Source organism: Phyllopteryx taeniolatus, chromosome 16 (genome assembly GCF_024500385.1).
Source record: "Phyllopteryx taeniolatus isolate TA_2022b chromosome 16, UOR_Ptae_1.2, whole genome shotgun sequence".
Lineage (NCBI taxonomy): Eukaryota > Metazoa > Chordata > Actinopteri > Syngnathiformes > Syngnathidae > Phyllopteryx > Phyllopteryx taeniolatus.
Genome location: NC_084517.1, coordinates 1313009 through 1327930, shown reverse-complemented (window position 1 = coordinate 1327930; position 14922 = coordinate 1313009). Strand labels below are relative to the sequence as shown.

Genomic DNA, 14922 nt, shown 5'->3' with positions numbered 1-14922 from the left:
TGCAACATGCTGCCAATTTTTTTGTCTTTAGTTTGTTGTCTCATTTCTGTCGGGCCAATTACACATTACTCGTACACTCACTGTGGTAGTCTCGCCATGCTGCGTTATTTGCATATTTGTTGTTGACCAATACTGGCCTCTCATGCCAGAGTAGCATCTGCACCACTTGCACACTGACTGAGGAGTACCTGCAACATTTGCACAATCGACATTGTCCCAGACTACTAGTCACTTTAAACTGCATACATTCCTTGAGGTCTTGGCATCCTTTGCACAATGGTCACATTCTTGCTATTTTAGTCACTCAAAATGCTCTAAGTGCTAGAGGACTGCATCTTTTTGCACAGTTATCCCCAAAAAATAAATAAATAAAATTGTACCGGCATTACCAGAAAACTACAATCCCTTTATTGCTCAGTGACTGTTTTTCCTCAATGTCTTTGTCTCAAAAGTGTTCTCTGTCAATTGACGGTCTGTTGTCGTACTTGAGCGGCTCCAACTACCGAAGACAAATTCCTTTTTTGGACATACTTGGCAAAATAAAGATGATTCGGATTCTGATAACAGTGTAAATGTACTGCCCTCTCAAAATAACATCCATTAATGTCTAAACCGTTGGCAAAAAAAAGTGAGTACAGCCCTAAATGAAAATATCCAAATTTTCCCCATGTCAAAACTATGGCCATTTATTTCTTTAGTATCGTAAAGTAAGCTATAATAAAATATTCACAAAAATGTGAGGGTGTACTCATTTTTGTGAAATACTTTATATATTAGGGGTGTCAAACCTAATCGCACAAGGGGCCAAAACTCAAAGCACACTTTTGGTCCGTGACCAAACAAACATTTATTGAACAGACAAAAACTAAACATTTTTAACTTAAATGTGAATCAAACCAGAAAGGATACATTTCAAAATAAATCAACTTAAAATATTTTGCTTTGCATGAAAATATGTCAAACATATTGGTTCCGCACCATAAAGTAGTACACACATACACACACACACACACACACACACACACACACACACACACGCACGCACACACACACACACCATACTTGAAACAACATTTAACTGGCTATGGCTTGTGTGGGTGACCATTACCTCTGACAGTGTGCTGCACAGGGTAGCGAGCTGTTCTGAGGCGTCCTGCCTCAGATCAGGGTCAGTCCAGGCCTGTCTAAGTCGTTCTCTCTCCAAGGTCAAAACTTCATGAACAGACTTGAGCGAGGTAAAAACTGCAACATAGAAAGCGTCTTAATCAAAAAAGAGCAAGAGCTTAAGAGTAGAAATAGGAGATGCTGACAAAACATGTTAAATTTGGAACTGCTTATTTAAAATGTTAAATGAACCAGAGAAACCCGTGTCAACAATGAGGACTGTTGTATTTGCTGCATGAAACTATAGATCACTAAAAGGGCTGTTAATCAAATTATCCTTCACTTCTCAGTTGGTTGGTGACAGAGCACCTTACATTTAAATAATAGAAAAAAGTCAGGTGAGCTGGTGGCGATATATTTTGAAGCAAAGGATCATTTGTCCGTCCCCCCCCCCCCCCCCCTCTTGAGCAGTCACGTTATCGTGGTGGAGGGGTTTGTGTGTTCCTGTGATCCTAGGAGCTAAGTTGTCTTCACGGCTAAAAGACCCCCTATGGTGAGTGAAATGATTGAATCACGTTTTCCCTTGCCCGGACACGGGTCACTGGGGCTCCCCTCTAGATCCAGGGACCCTGGCGGTGCCTCTGGATTGGCAGACTGGGGTTGTGGTCCCCCTTTTTAAAGATGGCGAATCACAATCCTCAGCCTACCTGGTAAGGTCTATTCAGAGGGGCTGGAGACGAGGGTACGTCAGGAAGCTGAATCTCTGATTCAGGAGCAGTAGTGTGTTTTTTAGTCACGGCCGTGGAACAGTGGACCAGCTCTATACCCTCAGCAGGGTCCTCGAGGTGGCATGGGTGTTCGCCCAACAGGTCTACATGAGTTTTGTGGACTTGTAGAAGGCGTTCGACTGTGCCCCTCGGGGAGTCCTGTGGGCGGGTGCTTTGGGAGTACGGGGTACTGAACCTACTGATACGGGCTGTTAGTTTCCGCTGCAGGGTGTGTAGGCTCTCCCTTAGAGATAGGTTGAGAAGCTCTGTCATCTGGGAGGGGCTCAGAGTAGAGCTGCTGCTCCTCCACATTGAGAAGAGCCAGATGAGGTGGCGAGGGCATCTGTTTAGGATGCCTCCTGGACACCTCCCTGGTGAGGTGTTCTGGGCATGTCCCACCAGGCGGAGACCCCAGGAATGACCCAGGACACGCAGGTGAGACTGTCTCGAGGTTGGCCTGGGAATGCCTCGGGATCCCCCCCTGGAAGAGCTGGATGAAGTGGCTGGGGATAGGGTAGTCTGGGTTTCCCCTGCTAAAGCTACTGCCCCGGCAACACGACCTCGGATAAGCGGAAGATAATGGATGGATCATTGCTCACCGACTGTCTGGTTTTAGACATAGTAATTAGAAAGGACACCATACAGTTTAATGTAGTCAGTTAAAGACTAGACAGGCTATAATCAGTCATGTTTGGTTCAAATAATGAATAATACAGTGACATTTGATTACTTAGCAAGTAAGTTTATAAAAAGTAAAGGTGTCATGGTTTTTAATATTTTTGTCCCCCCAATTATTATTTTTTTTTAAATTAAAAAAATAGAAAAGTCACAGAAATTCAACAAGATCAGACACACACCCTTCTGCGAAACTATGCAGATGTCCTGTTGGAGTTTCTTAGCCTCTGGTGAGGTGACTTGAGGATTAGACAGCTGCGAGTAGACATAGTCCGGGATAGATTGAACAGACCTAAAATTGTTACTAAAGTGGCTGGAAGGGAACTGGAGGAGACAGACAGACAGAGTCTGAGACAGCAGTAACGCATTACAACCATGTTCATGTCTTCAAATGTCACCAATTGCTTGTCCATTTCCGTTACATTTTTTTTGTAGAATTTATTCCACTTAAGAACAGATTTTTGTTTCCCATAACCATGTTAAGGGAATGATCTCATCAGTTGTGGGGGTTAATAATATGTCTCTCATAGTTCAACCTACCATAGGCAAAAGATACAGCAGATAAAAAATACATTTCAAGTCATAAAACTTACAACTCCTCCCATAGCTTCCACACGGGACAACGTTCTGGAGTGACCAAACATTTTTCCAGTCTTCTTCTTGGGTTTCTCCAAGAAAAGATTCTGGGTGGATAAAAAAAAACATTTGGTTCAAAATTTTTAAGTATTTTAAGAATTCAACAACTTTTTCACCTTTTAAGTTCTGCAGTGCAGTAAGTACAACTGTATATAGTTGCGTAAATACTTTATATAACTCGTTCACCATATACATTACAACTGTAAAATAGGAGACAAATACATAATATCCATGTATTTAAATGTATAAAGTACTGTATGCAAGTAAGGGAAAACAGGACTCACCTGCATGCTGATGCGCATCTCCAGGTCTGTGTCAGTGATTGGGAAGCCTCCTTCCAGCCAATGGAGTCGCTGAATGAGATGGGCCAGTTCTGTCAGGTCTGTCTGACAACGAGACAAGTCTGATGACAAAGAATACATTTTTTTAAGTTGAAGTTCTAAATTTGTTTGCAGAGTATGAACAAATTCAAGTAAGATAGTATATTTTATGAATCACGTTTGTGCGTCAAATGTGCGTAGTGTCTGCGTACACATGATTTATGCACAAATTTAGTGAATGAGGCCCATTGACATTACTTTGGGGCTTTTTGATATTTAAAACTCTCTTTTTCAAGGGTGTAATGATTTTAAAACATACAACAATGATTTGTAAACATTTTCTGTAATCTAAACAGGGTCAAAATTATACATGGTCTCAAATATGCAGTACACAAACAATCCCACTGATATTTAGTTCACGTCAGGCACACTTCTGTAGAAATCAACAAGCTTTGGCCACTATTCGAGCCTGAAATGCATTTATTGCCAGAATGTGGTGAGGTAATTTTGTTTGTTTTTTTTGCCCCTGGCACTGACCCATGCCTATAAGTATTGTATAGTCCACAAATATTAAATGAAGCTTAAGGTTAGTCTGCTTTATCCATTCCCAAAAAAAACTGTGTGTTTGGAAACTTTGGGACATCCAACTGAGTCAAAGTTTCATTTATTCAGCCGACTGTTAATTTGAATTGAATTTGAAGAATTTGTAGTAGTAATCCTCTTTCATTATTCCATCCACTTTGTTCTCCACTAGCACTGGCAACAAAACAGCCCCAGTTCAATTGAGTTTGAAGTTGTTGATTTCAGAACAAGGGTCTCTTTCTTTGTCGGCAAATTGTCACCCCACGGTAATGTAAAACTGTTCACTGATAGGTATTCCAGCAGTTTACTTTTTTTTTTTAGGCATTTACTATAACCTTTAAAGGGAAAATCAACTAGCACTTCATTGTATATTTTGTGTTGCACATCCCATAGAACAAGATCACACACACAGTCCTGCAAGGTGAGAGGAGACAAAAATGCTTCTCCTTTCATGGCAGGCTTATTCCTGGGTTGTTCTTGAACATCCCCATCATCATCTGAGGGTGAAAGTTTAAAACCTTACTCCAAACCACAGACAGGTGGTGACAAAGCCTAATAACCTTTACTTCCATTTGTTTTAACTGATGATTTTGGAACCCGTTTTTTTTTTTTTTTTTTAAACAAGTTCTTCAATCTAAAATAATACATTTAATTCTCCTGTTTAGATCTTCAGTCAGTTCCTTAGACTTTTCCTTTGTTCTGACTATTGGTTTATCGAATGAGTGCTAGCAAAAATCAGTTTTATGTTGGCAAAGAGAAACTACCTTCTGCAGTCAATCACGATCAATTAGTAAACAGGGCTGGGTGTTTCAAATTAAAATATATTATAGAAACTTCAGCAGAGCTTACTAATCAGGTTTGATGTACTGTATGTACCTGTATATATTTGAGGCTCGATGAATAATTATGGCCTGTGGGGAATAGAGAAAGTTACGCCATGAATGCCCATTAAGAGTTAAAGATCTAAATTTCTGACCACAACTGTACATACTCTAGGTGCATCATCTTGGATATAAAGATTCCAGCTGTTTCTCACCATTGGAAGTTGCATCAATGTCATTTGTCTGCTGCAGCCAGGCTGACACCTTGTTGGTCACCGCTGGATGGGAGGTAATAGGAAGGGATGGGCTTCCCATCTCAGTTTGGAACACTGATGCTGAGCTGGCATAGAAGGGCAGCTAGAGAATATCACCATCACAGTTGTGAGCACATATAATGTTTGGTAAAACAAGCTAGTAAAAATGTATTGAAACGTGACTGACAGGCGTGATTTGTTCCCAATAAGCGGACTTCTATTGAGTCATCCAGTGCTTGTATGTTTGGGATAATGAAACAATCCTTTATTTCGGAAAGTTTAATCTGGATTTTACACCAATTTTATCGGCCTTATCGGTATCGGCCGGTAATTAGCATTTTATGCTGATCGGCTTTAATGTCATAATTCACCGATCCGATCACTGACGTCATTGATCGGCTCCACAGATGACATTTAATCCGCGTTTCCATCGTGCACAGTATATTTGAATCCAAAAGCTAGTTTATTCTTAGCCTTGTCGCGTGTCTTTTGGCGTAGTCTTGTAAATATCTGACGGCCAATAAAGTTATTTAAAAAAAAAACAAAAACATGTAGGTGGTGTGGAACAGACAACACGTAATACCCGGATCAGACTACAAGACAAATTTGCTCTTTCAAGATTGCACTATGTCAGACTACTGCAATAAAATCTTGTATTCCGATACCACCGCATCCCGTTTTTTACGATCATTGGGCTTTATCTTGTCAACGCAAACACGGCCGGATACACATTACCGTGGCGACGACAATAAGAGTGGATCGTGCCGACTATATTTTGAGGACAAAATGGGGGGAAAACGTGTTGGTGGTCACTGGTGCTCAGGACAGGAGAGGACATTCATTTAAGGCTTGCTTGAGGTATGTTCACATACCTTTAATACGATATGGCTCGCAAGCAGGGAACAAAAATGTTATGTAGCCTAGCAAGCGAGCGGTAGCATGAACGGTTGGATGTAAACATGCCGCCGTTCTGTCGAATCATGCTCTAAAGTTTCAGTGTGGGTCAAGTAATTTAATTACAGTAAGTTAGCACCCATTATTTCTGTCATGTAATGTTGGTTTGACCTGACTGATTAGAATACACAATCTGACTAGAGCAGTTATTTCCAACATTTATGGAGCCAAGGAACATCTTTTATAAATGAAAAATCTCACAGCACACCAACAAACAAAAATGTCACAAAAAGTGGATGCAAGTTACTGTATTTACTTCCTGCCATTTAAAAGAGGACTATTCATTTGTTCTGTCTGTCACTGTCTCACAGGCATAAATAGAGGAACATACAAATACATTTATTGTAAATGTAATTTTTTGAGCAATTAAGTACACAAGTATATACAGTAAATGAACAGGTCATTTAAATAGACACATTCCTCCATCTTGTGATCGTTTTTTTTTATTTTTTTTTTAATAAACTCGCTGATCGGTGATCGGCCCCAAAACTCCTGATCGTGTAAAGACTAGTTTAATCTTTGTTTCATCAGTCCATAAAACATTGTAAAATTGAGGTTCATCTCTGTACGTTTTACTAAACGGTAAAAGACCAGAAGAAGACTTAATCACTGACATGTCATGCTGCAAAACCTTTAATTTGATTCACCACTTTTTTACCATTAAGTCAGCCCAGTGCATTAGTTTTCACCCCAATACAATTTCTTCTTTCTGTGGTCAGTTAGCGTAAAAAAAAAAGGATGAACAAAGAACTTATCCGGTGAAAAAGTTTATGGTCATTCAGTTTGTGATTACATATTTTAAAAAAAAAACATTTAAAAATACAATTTGTGCAAAATTTCTACTCACAGAAGTTCTTTTTTTCTGGGCCAGATTGGTCATAGCTGGCAGAGAACTGTGGCCGAGAGAGATGGCGTGAAGCACTCCACGTTGGACGCTCATAGCCTCGTTTTTGCGAAATACACGATGGGCACACAGCTTGGTCAACCAAATGTAATACAATTCATGGCTCTTGGCCTTACAAAAAGAAAGAAAACAGACAACTCAGAAAAAAAGAAAATTTGTGCAAAAGAACTTGATTTGAATAAATGCATTACAGCTGCTCTGTGTCAATTACCATAAGGTGGTAGAGATTGTCTCCAGCATCCAAGTCGATACGTTTAGAGTTTTTATTAACAGACATAACGGCCAGACTAACATCCAACGAGCCACGAACTTTTCCTCTTTGGATCTATAAAATAGAATGAGAAACAGAATTCATCATCCCACTACCCACTGAACAAAACAATTTGCTGCTTCATCAGAGATGCTTTCTGACTAATGGAGCTGCACATGGATCATCTTGACAATTGTCATTAGTAATCATCTGAAACATTTGATCCCAAGGTGGTCTCAGTTCAGATTCGCAAAGTGATTTGCTTCAACATGTGCAGCATTAACATCAAGTCTCTTTTACCTAGTTTTAAATTGTACTGTACAGCATAAAGGGAGCCAGCCAGCTCATATAACCAGGGCCATTGCCAACGCCTCACTAAAGTCACCCCCCCTCCTCACTAGGGTCGCGAGCTTGCTGGAGCCTATCCCAGCCATCATCGGGCAGGAGGCGGGGTACACCCTGAACTGGTTGCCAGCCAATCGCAGGGCACATACAAACAAACAACCATTCGCACTCACAGTCACACTTACGGGCAATTTAGAGTCTCCAATTAATGCATGTTTTTGGGATGTGGGAGGAAACCGGAGTGCCCGGAGAAAACCCACGCAGGCACGGGGAGAACATGCAAACTCCACACAGGCGGGGCCGGGGATTAAACCCCGGTCCTGAGAACTGTGAGGCTGACGCTCTAACCAGTCGTCCACCGTGCCGCCTTAACGTTTACATTACCAATTAATTTGCCAAATTGTCTACCTTATCAAAGTGTAACAGTCTGACTCAATTTACATGACTCGTTTGTTGAAGATTAGATCAGCTCTGCTGCCAAGACCAGCGTTATCGTGTACACTCAAGCCCCTGCTTGTGTGCGTACCATTGGTGATGCACTAAAGAACAGGTCGGAAATGTGTAGAACGGCATTTTAAAAGGGGATTTAATTAATTTTTTGGCAGAGTTAACATTTTAGAGTTGAAAGGCCACAGACAGGTTTTCAAAAAGGCACTTTGGGCATCAAGGGGAAAAGGGGCAGGTGCCAGAGCGCACACACAGCACGCAAACCCCCCCCCACATCCATGTTGTGACTTCTGCCCAGAGAAAACGGTGCCCCCTTCGACACACACCACACCAATGCGCATGACTTAGTTACTGTCCATCGGTGCTTTTATTAATCATTCAAAAGCAAGCAGGTCATAGTGTCACATAAATCATCTTTTCTTCAACTTTTGTACATCCAGGACAGGTTAGTAGGCTACTTTTCCCTCATGAGTCATTTCAGTGAGTGAATACCTCAAGAATGGGCATACCTGTTTGATTATTTTTTGTTTTATATTTAATGACATATTTACAAGATAAATATTTAGAGTGAAGTTGCATATACTTAATTACTTACATCCTGCTGTGTCTTTGAATACTTTAGAATTCCCTTCTCTAACATGAAGTATCTCTGAAATATAAAAGACATCATTTACAAAACAAATCTGTTCAATTTCAGCAAATGTTGAAGTGGGCTTAGAGCTTCCCCAAAAAATTCAAACATTTTTTAGAGCTGTACATACCTTGTGCCAGCCCTTTAGTGGGTATTTCCTCCTCTTCATCAAAAAGCCCTCACATATCCCAGGAATACTTAAATCCAGGGAGGTGCCAGGAACAGAATTCTGTTCCAGATTCTGCAAGTCCTCCATCACTTCCCAGTTACGAGACTGCATCAAGTACATAATGTAACCAAATTACTCAATCACAGAGTAAAATAAGATCCAGCAAGTTAATGTCTCCACACAAATGTACAAGTAGGTTTGTCTGTCTGTTGGAAAGGTTATGAGAAAAACAAAACAAAAAAACAAAAAAACACTGCCCATATTTACTGTTTGCAAAGGATCGTGATGGAACGTCAAATACTTAGAATAGTTTCGATTTTAAAAATTTTTGGTAAAACATTTGACATTTTACTACCCCAGTATATAAGCTAACCGTTTTAGTTTGAAAATAATTGAAAATGCACCTGAATTGAGGTCTAATCTCTCAAAGAACAAACTAGATTAAAAACTACATTTAAAAACCCATAATTTTTTTTAAATAAATAAAAATTTTAAAAAAACAACAACAAAAAGTCTGGGGAAAAAGAAAAAAGAAAAAGATACTTCAGGCAAGCGACAAAGGGGTCTTAAACATTTACAAAAATTGGTAACCAGATTTTGCAGTTGAGTTACCTGCTTTGAATGTTTGGAGGAGCCAGTGCTGCTGCTCCTGGAGTGGCCAGGTTTGTATGCGCTGGCTGGGGATTTGTCAAGGCATGATATCAATGACTGGTTGCTACTAAGCGGGGGCGGGCACACCTGAGGGTCCATGGATGTCATGCCTAGCATGACAGGACTAAGACGACTGGGTGTGTGTCACGACACAGTAAAAGGCACTGTGGAGGGTAGAAAGAAGCAACAGACGAGGGTTACAACTGAGCAAAAATCACAGATTTTCATTACATTTACTGGATACATGAAACAAATATCCCTTATGTAAACTTGAAAAATTTAAATAAACAACTCCACACAATGAATGCATAAATTATCATCTTTAACCCCTAAATAAATAACTACAATAATTGTAATAAACAGAACAGTAATTTTAGAATCAGGAATTTTAACTAGGGCCCGTCAAGGCAATAGTCTGGCCGATTTAATAGCCTTTTTCAAAATGGGGGGGGGAAAAAAAAAAAAAAAAAAAAAAAAAAGCCCATTTTTTGCCGATTTTTATTTTAATGTATTAAATTGTAACAAGACAAAGATAATGACAAAACAAAACAAAAATCAACCCATTTTGTTGCGTATTTTTGTCTTAGTTGTAAAGTTAAACAAATACCGGAATTTCTCATGTATAATGCGCACCCATGTATAATACGCATGTGCAAAGTGGACCTCAAAATTCTGGAAAACCCTTCTACCCATGTATAATGCATTTTTACAAGGCATGATTTTGCTTCTACCAATATGGTCAAAACATGAAGTATTATATGTATTTTGTTAGTTTTTTCAAAGAATTATTCTGAAGAACTTTATTTGAACATGTAATTCTTATTTACTCTTATTTAGAAATTCACAGCCCTACTTTTATTTAGTAACTAAGAAAACACAAAGTTGTGCTCATATGTTTGATTACCCAGGCAGAATAAAATGGCTACAATTCTTTAAAGAAAACATGAAGGGCCAGGCGAAATGTTTTTCATTTTAATGGGATTCAAATTAAACTCAAGCATTTCAGAAAAGCTTGAGCATTTAACATAACATAACCCTAAAGAAATTAATGACGGTTGTTGCTCAGTCAGTCGTATTTAAAAAAACAATATTTCACAAATTCTGCTAGGGTATGTAAACTTATGAGCACAACTGTACATGTACGCAGTCACACGTACCCCTGTCATATTGAAGTGAAAGTGTAGGGTAACACCTTTTTCATAACCTCTAGGTGGCATATTGGAATGAAAGTGTACAGCTTTTTCATAAACTCTAGATGGTGGCATACATCTATAAAATGTGAAAGTTTCTCCCCCCCATCCCATTCTCCCCTATACCCATGTATAATGCACACTATTGACTTGACATTAAAGGGGGGGGGGGGGGGATGTGCATTTATACACGAGAAATCCCGAAGGAGGACACTAGGTTGTGTAACGGACATGCTCTCGCCAGATGGCCTGTCTCCGCTCCTACGCCAAGACAGACGGTCACGGGGATGCCTGGTTTATCTCACACGAACGCTAAATGAATTACCAGCCAGTCTGAAGGAGCTCATCAAAGCAGAGACCAGAAAACCTGGCTTCTCACCCGGACTTTAAATCAATCAACAGTTACCCAAGAAACATGGGTTCCCATTCAACAGAAGACCCCCTGTTTGTGCAGGGCTCAAGATACCAACCCAAAAAGCCGCTGGTCCCGCCTGCCAAGATAAAAGTTCAAAGGACCATTTGCCCTGTGAAATGCAACTCAAGACCTCTGGGACAATGGATACCACACCAGTGACACCGACTGGCGGTGGAGGGTTACTGCCAACGGCGACAACACTCGGGACCAGCTTCACCGAATTTGAATGTTGTGTGAAATTTTAAGAACTTTGCATGAATGCTCCCAGTGTCTACCACTACACCAATGTCACTCGTGATTGCATTTCTCCGAATTTGAATCTGCTTGTTAAATTTGTTTTCCAACCGAATATGCTTGTGTTTATCTCAAAACAAACACAAATGTTATACAAACAAACAGTAAGTGTTATTAGCCACTACATAAGGTTGAAACACTCATTGCATAGATTAAACGGTGTGTAAATGGTGCATTAGTTGGGAATTAATGTTATTTTATTCCACTGGTTTTAAACCACAAATCATCCTAAAATGAAATTCTAAAAGGTGCGTCTGCCTTACGTTTGGTCAAAGGGGCCCGGCCTCACTCTCTGAGGCGCATAAAAGGCCGAAGATCCTGGCCCAAGTGGCTACAAAATTTAGGAAATGTCTCTTTCCTGAGTGCAATTCCTTATTCTTAGGCATAGTGGACTTGTAGAACTTTTACTCTGAGAATTTCCACAGGTACCCTAATTTTCTGCAAAATCACTAGACTAGTGAGTCTCAACTGGTGGATCGGGACCAAAAAGTGGGTTGCTGATCCATTTTGGGTGGGTTGCATATAGTTAGTAAAAAAATTCCCACAAGAAACATAACAGGAAAGTGACAAGAAATGTTACACTAGCACTAGCCACTTTTCTACTCTAAACAAATATAGTGCAGCTCAGCCTTTGGTTTGCAGACATCATGGCAAGCAATATGCCTTTGGCAGTACAGCAAACTAATTTCAAACAGCATTTAGAAATATACTGCATGTATTTTCAGAGGCTATTTATAAACCAAAGAGTCTTTGTTTTTCTTAACTTCTATGAAACTGGGTAGCAACTTTGCAACAATAGGAAAGGACGTGTCCCAGGGTGACAAGTTGAGAACCACTACACACTTGTACAGCAGCTATATTGTTTGTACACACACACACACACTATTACTATAAATTATGAGTTTAAACCTTAAACAGAAAAAATAGGATACCAAAACACTAATTTCAAACTTCTCACAACATTACATTTAAAAATAAATGAGCTGTTGAACAGCCACTCAGCAGAGCAAAAACAAACGCCACGAAGACTCGCCATAATTTCTACTCACCCTAACATGTGGATTTTAAACAGTAGAGCTGTATCACTCAAAATGCACTTCCTTGACGCCAATTACAGGTACTACTTTCATACTAGTCAGGGCTTTTGCCTTAAGAGTACAAAATACACCCAAGGGTGACTATATACATATACATAAATCCATTAATTAAAAAGGCATGTTTTCCATCTTATGATTAGTTCTGTTCAAAAAAAAAAAAAAAACATTTTTAAATATTCCATACACACAATTGTAAAAATGCTAGTATTCAATCACTCAAATATATCCTTTCCTGAAATATTGCTGATTTAGAAACCTGTATCCAAAATTTGGGTGATTCTTTAAATCATCCTGAAATTATAGTTCAAAGTACTATAAATATTACTTAATATAAGACATTACTTAATATAAGACCTTCACACAAACTGTTAAAATATGTTTAGCAAGTGCTCAATGATCAAACTGAGGCACATTTAAAATTAAGTCACAAACCGAATTATTTAATTGAAACACACCTGTCAGTCTGTCTGATTATCTGGGCGTCAAACAGTCCAAACAAGATGCCTTCAGCTTTTCCCAAGTGTAATCGCAGCGCAGAAAAACAAAAACAAAAATCCATGAACTTTTCTACAGCATAAAATTACGCTCTGACAACTCAATTCAACATGAAGAGCAAGGGCACACCTGAGTGGGTATGTGCTTGCCTGACAGGTGCATATCAAAGAGGAGCAAGTATCTGGGTGGGGCTGAAAGTGGACAAGTTCTTTACCTTACCCAACAGGCCTGCCAGGTCTGTCATCAGGAGAACAAAATAAGATTGCACCACAAGATCCAACTATATTATAAAAGGATTACTCACTAGACTGAAGCAAAACTGGGTACAAGAAAAAGAGCAGCATTACAGTATGCAACAACTATAATTTATAATCAAATACATATCTTTGTGACATTCCCATTTACACGAAACTGTTGCTCAAACAGTAGTATATACATAATTATAGATCATTTTATCTGGTCCAAATCAGTTGATGAATGGAAACAATGTTACTCAACTCAAAACTATCCGGAAGAATTTACAAAGTGTCAGTACACCAGCAAATAGCTGGGTAATTTTTTAGTGGATGTCTTGAGCAAAATAAAATGAGCAAAAATGCTAGGTTAGCTTACCTGTAAACTACATTGCTGTGGCAAGTTTGCAGGAACTGTTGTAATTTCTACACTGTAAAAAATTATTTTGGAGTGTGGTAAAGAATCCATGAAAATCCTCTAAAACTTACATTATTTTAGCTAGGTAAAGTACCCTAAGAATTTTAGCACATTTCACCTACACTACCTATTTGACAACAGTAAAAAGTATTACCAAGAAAAATTTAGTAAAATCCACCTAAAAGCCATTGGGACTACAATATGCATCACGTGGCACATGCATGCCGCACTAATTGGCTGACGTGTCATCAACTCACCAGCACAAAATGGCGTTGCCCATCAGTGACAACTAATCACTCTGATTCGTTGTTAAATAGCGAATCAGCACAAAAGCAAAACGACAAAGAAAAAGGCACCGTATGAGAAAACAAGCTTAGCTAAATGATTATTACTTAGATATGTTCCTGCTTGTATCATGAGTGTCAGGTTAGGTTAGTAGGCTATATGTGCATTTCATTTCCTCAGCCATGCTCACAATAATGTGGAAGATGTCTGTGTAGGCATCTCACTGATTGGCCAGCTGAGTCTTTCTATAAGTTAATTGGCACCACACTTGCATTGAAAGACTTGATTCTGCCAAAATAGGCAGTAGGCAGACCTGCATTAGTGAAATGTACTGAGAACATGGATGTTGAGGAACACAAAGTATACTAGCCCCCACCTCAACTCAGGTGCTGTGGTTGAAATGTAATCAGAAAGATGTGGTCAACTTTATCCAAGTTTTTTAAGCATTTTATCGCTATTGAATTAAGGTATTCAACCAAAATATGTGGTTTAAATTTACCCAATTAAAGTGGCTGCAAATTGTTACCCTAAATTTATTGGGTAAATACTATAGGTTTTTTTTTTTTTTAGTGTATTGTGGTAACTGAGTGAGAACAGATTGACCAAAGTATCAATACGCTATATAAACAAACCAAAAACATGGGATAGCTGACTTCCAATGTATACTAAACTAACGAGCATGACTACGGTTTGATTATATGATTGTTTGAAGCCAAACTTGCTAAAATGTTTCCTTTATGGCTTCAGACAAAAGTTAAGTACATATTCGTTTATACAAATATGATACATGGAAACACAAATGAAGCCTAAACACTGAATATTTGCATCTTTTAATGGCTCTGTGGCGACAGTTTGTTTTTAAAAAGACTGCAGACCTTTAAAAGGTGCCACTATGTCGCCATTCGCCCGAACAGGGAGGAAGTGCTTAGACATGTTTTGCCAAACACGGGAGTAGGTTGCACATACACTGGATTCAACCAGTTGG

General features: G+C 39.2%; 1 protein-coding gene across 10 annotated transcripts in view; it reads right to left on the bottom strand.

Annotated features, from left to right (window-relative positions):
* The window catches only part of LOC133466255 (oxysterol-binding protein-related protein 6-like), a 35538-nt gene that overhangs the window by 13834 nt on the left and 6782 nt on the right, over window positions 1-14922 (bottom strand). For 2 of the 10 annotated variants that reach the window (XR_009784903.1, XM_061749775.1), the window contains exons 1-11: window positions 12962-13153; window positions 9472-9674; window positions 8821-8964; window positions 8655-8708; window positions 7229-7342; window positions 6961-7128; window positions 5121-5262; window positions 3467-3585; window positions 3140-3229; window positions 2729-2870; window positions 1109-1242 (exon numbers count right to left, since the gene is read on the bottom strand). Coding sequence is in view for 9 of the 10 variants with exons in the window: in XM_061749775.1 (XP_061605759.1) it covers window positions 1109-1242; window positions 2729-2870; window positions 3140-3229; window positions 3467-3585; window positions 5121-5262; window positions 6961-7128; window positions 7229-7342; window positions 8655-8708; window positions 8821-8964; window positions 9472-9627 (1263 nt within the window). In the remaining variant the exon portion in view is untranslated. Of the gene's footprint in view, window positions 1-1108; window positions 1243-2728; window positions 2871-3139; window positions 3230-3466; window positions 3586-5120; window positions 5263-6960; window positions 7129-7228; window positions 7343-8654; window positions 8709-8820; window positions 8965-9471; window positions 9675-12961; window positions 13156-14922 lie in introns of those variants that run through there. The other 8 variants (XM_061749767.1, XM_061749773.1, XM_061749769.1 and 5 more) reach the window with 6 other exon arrangements.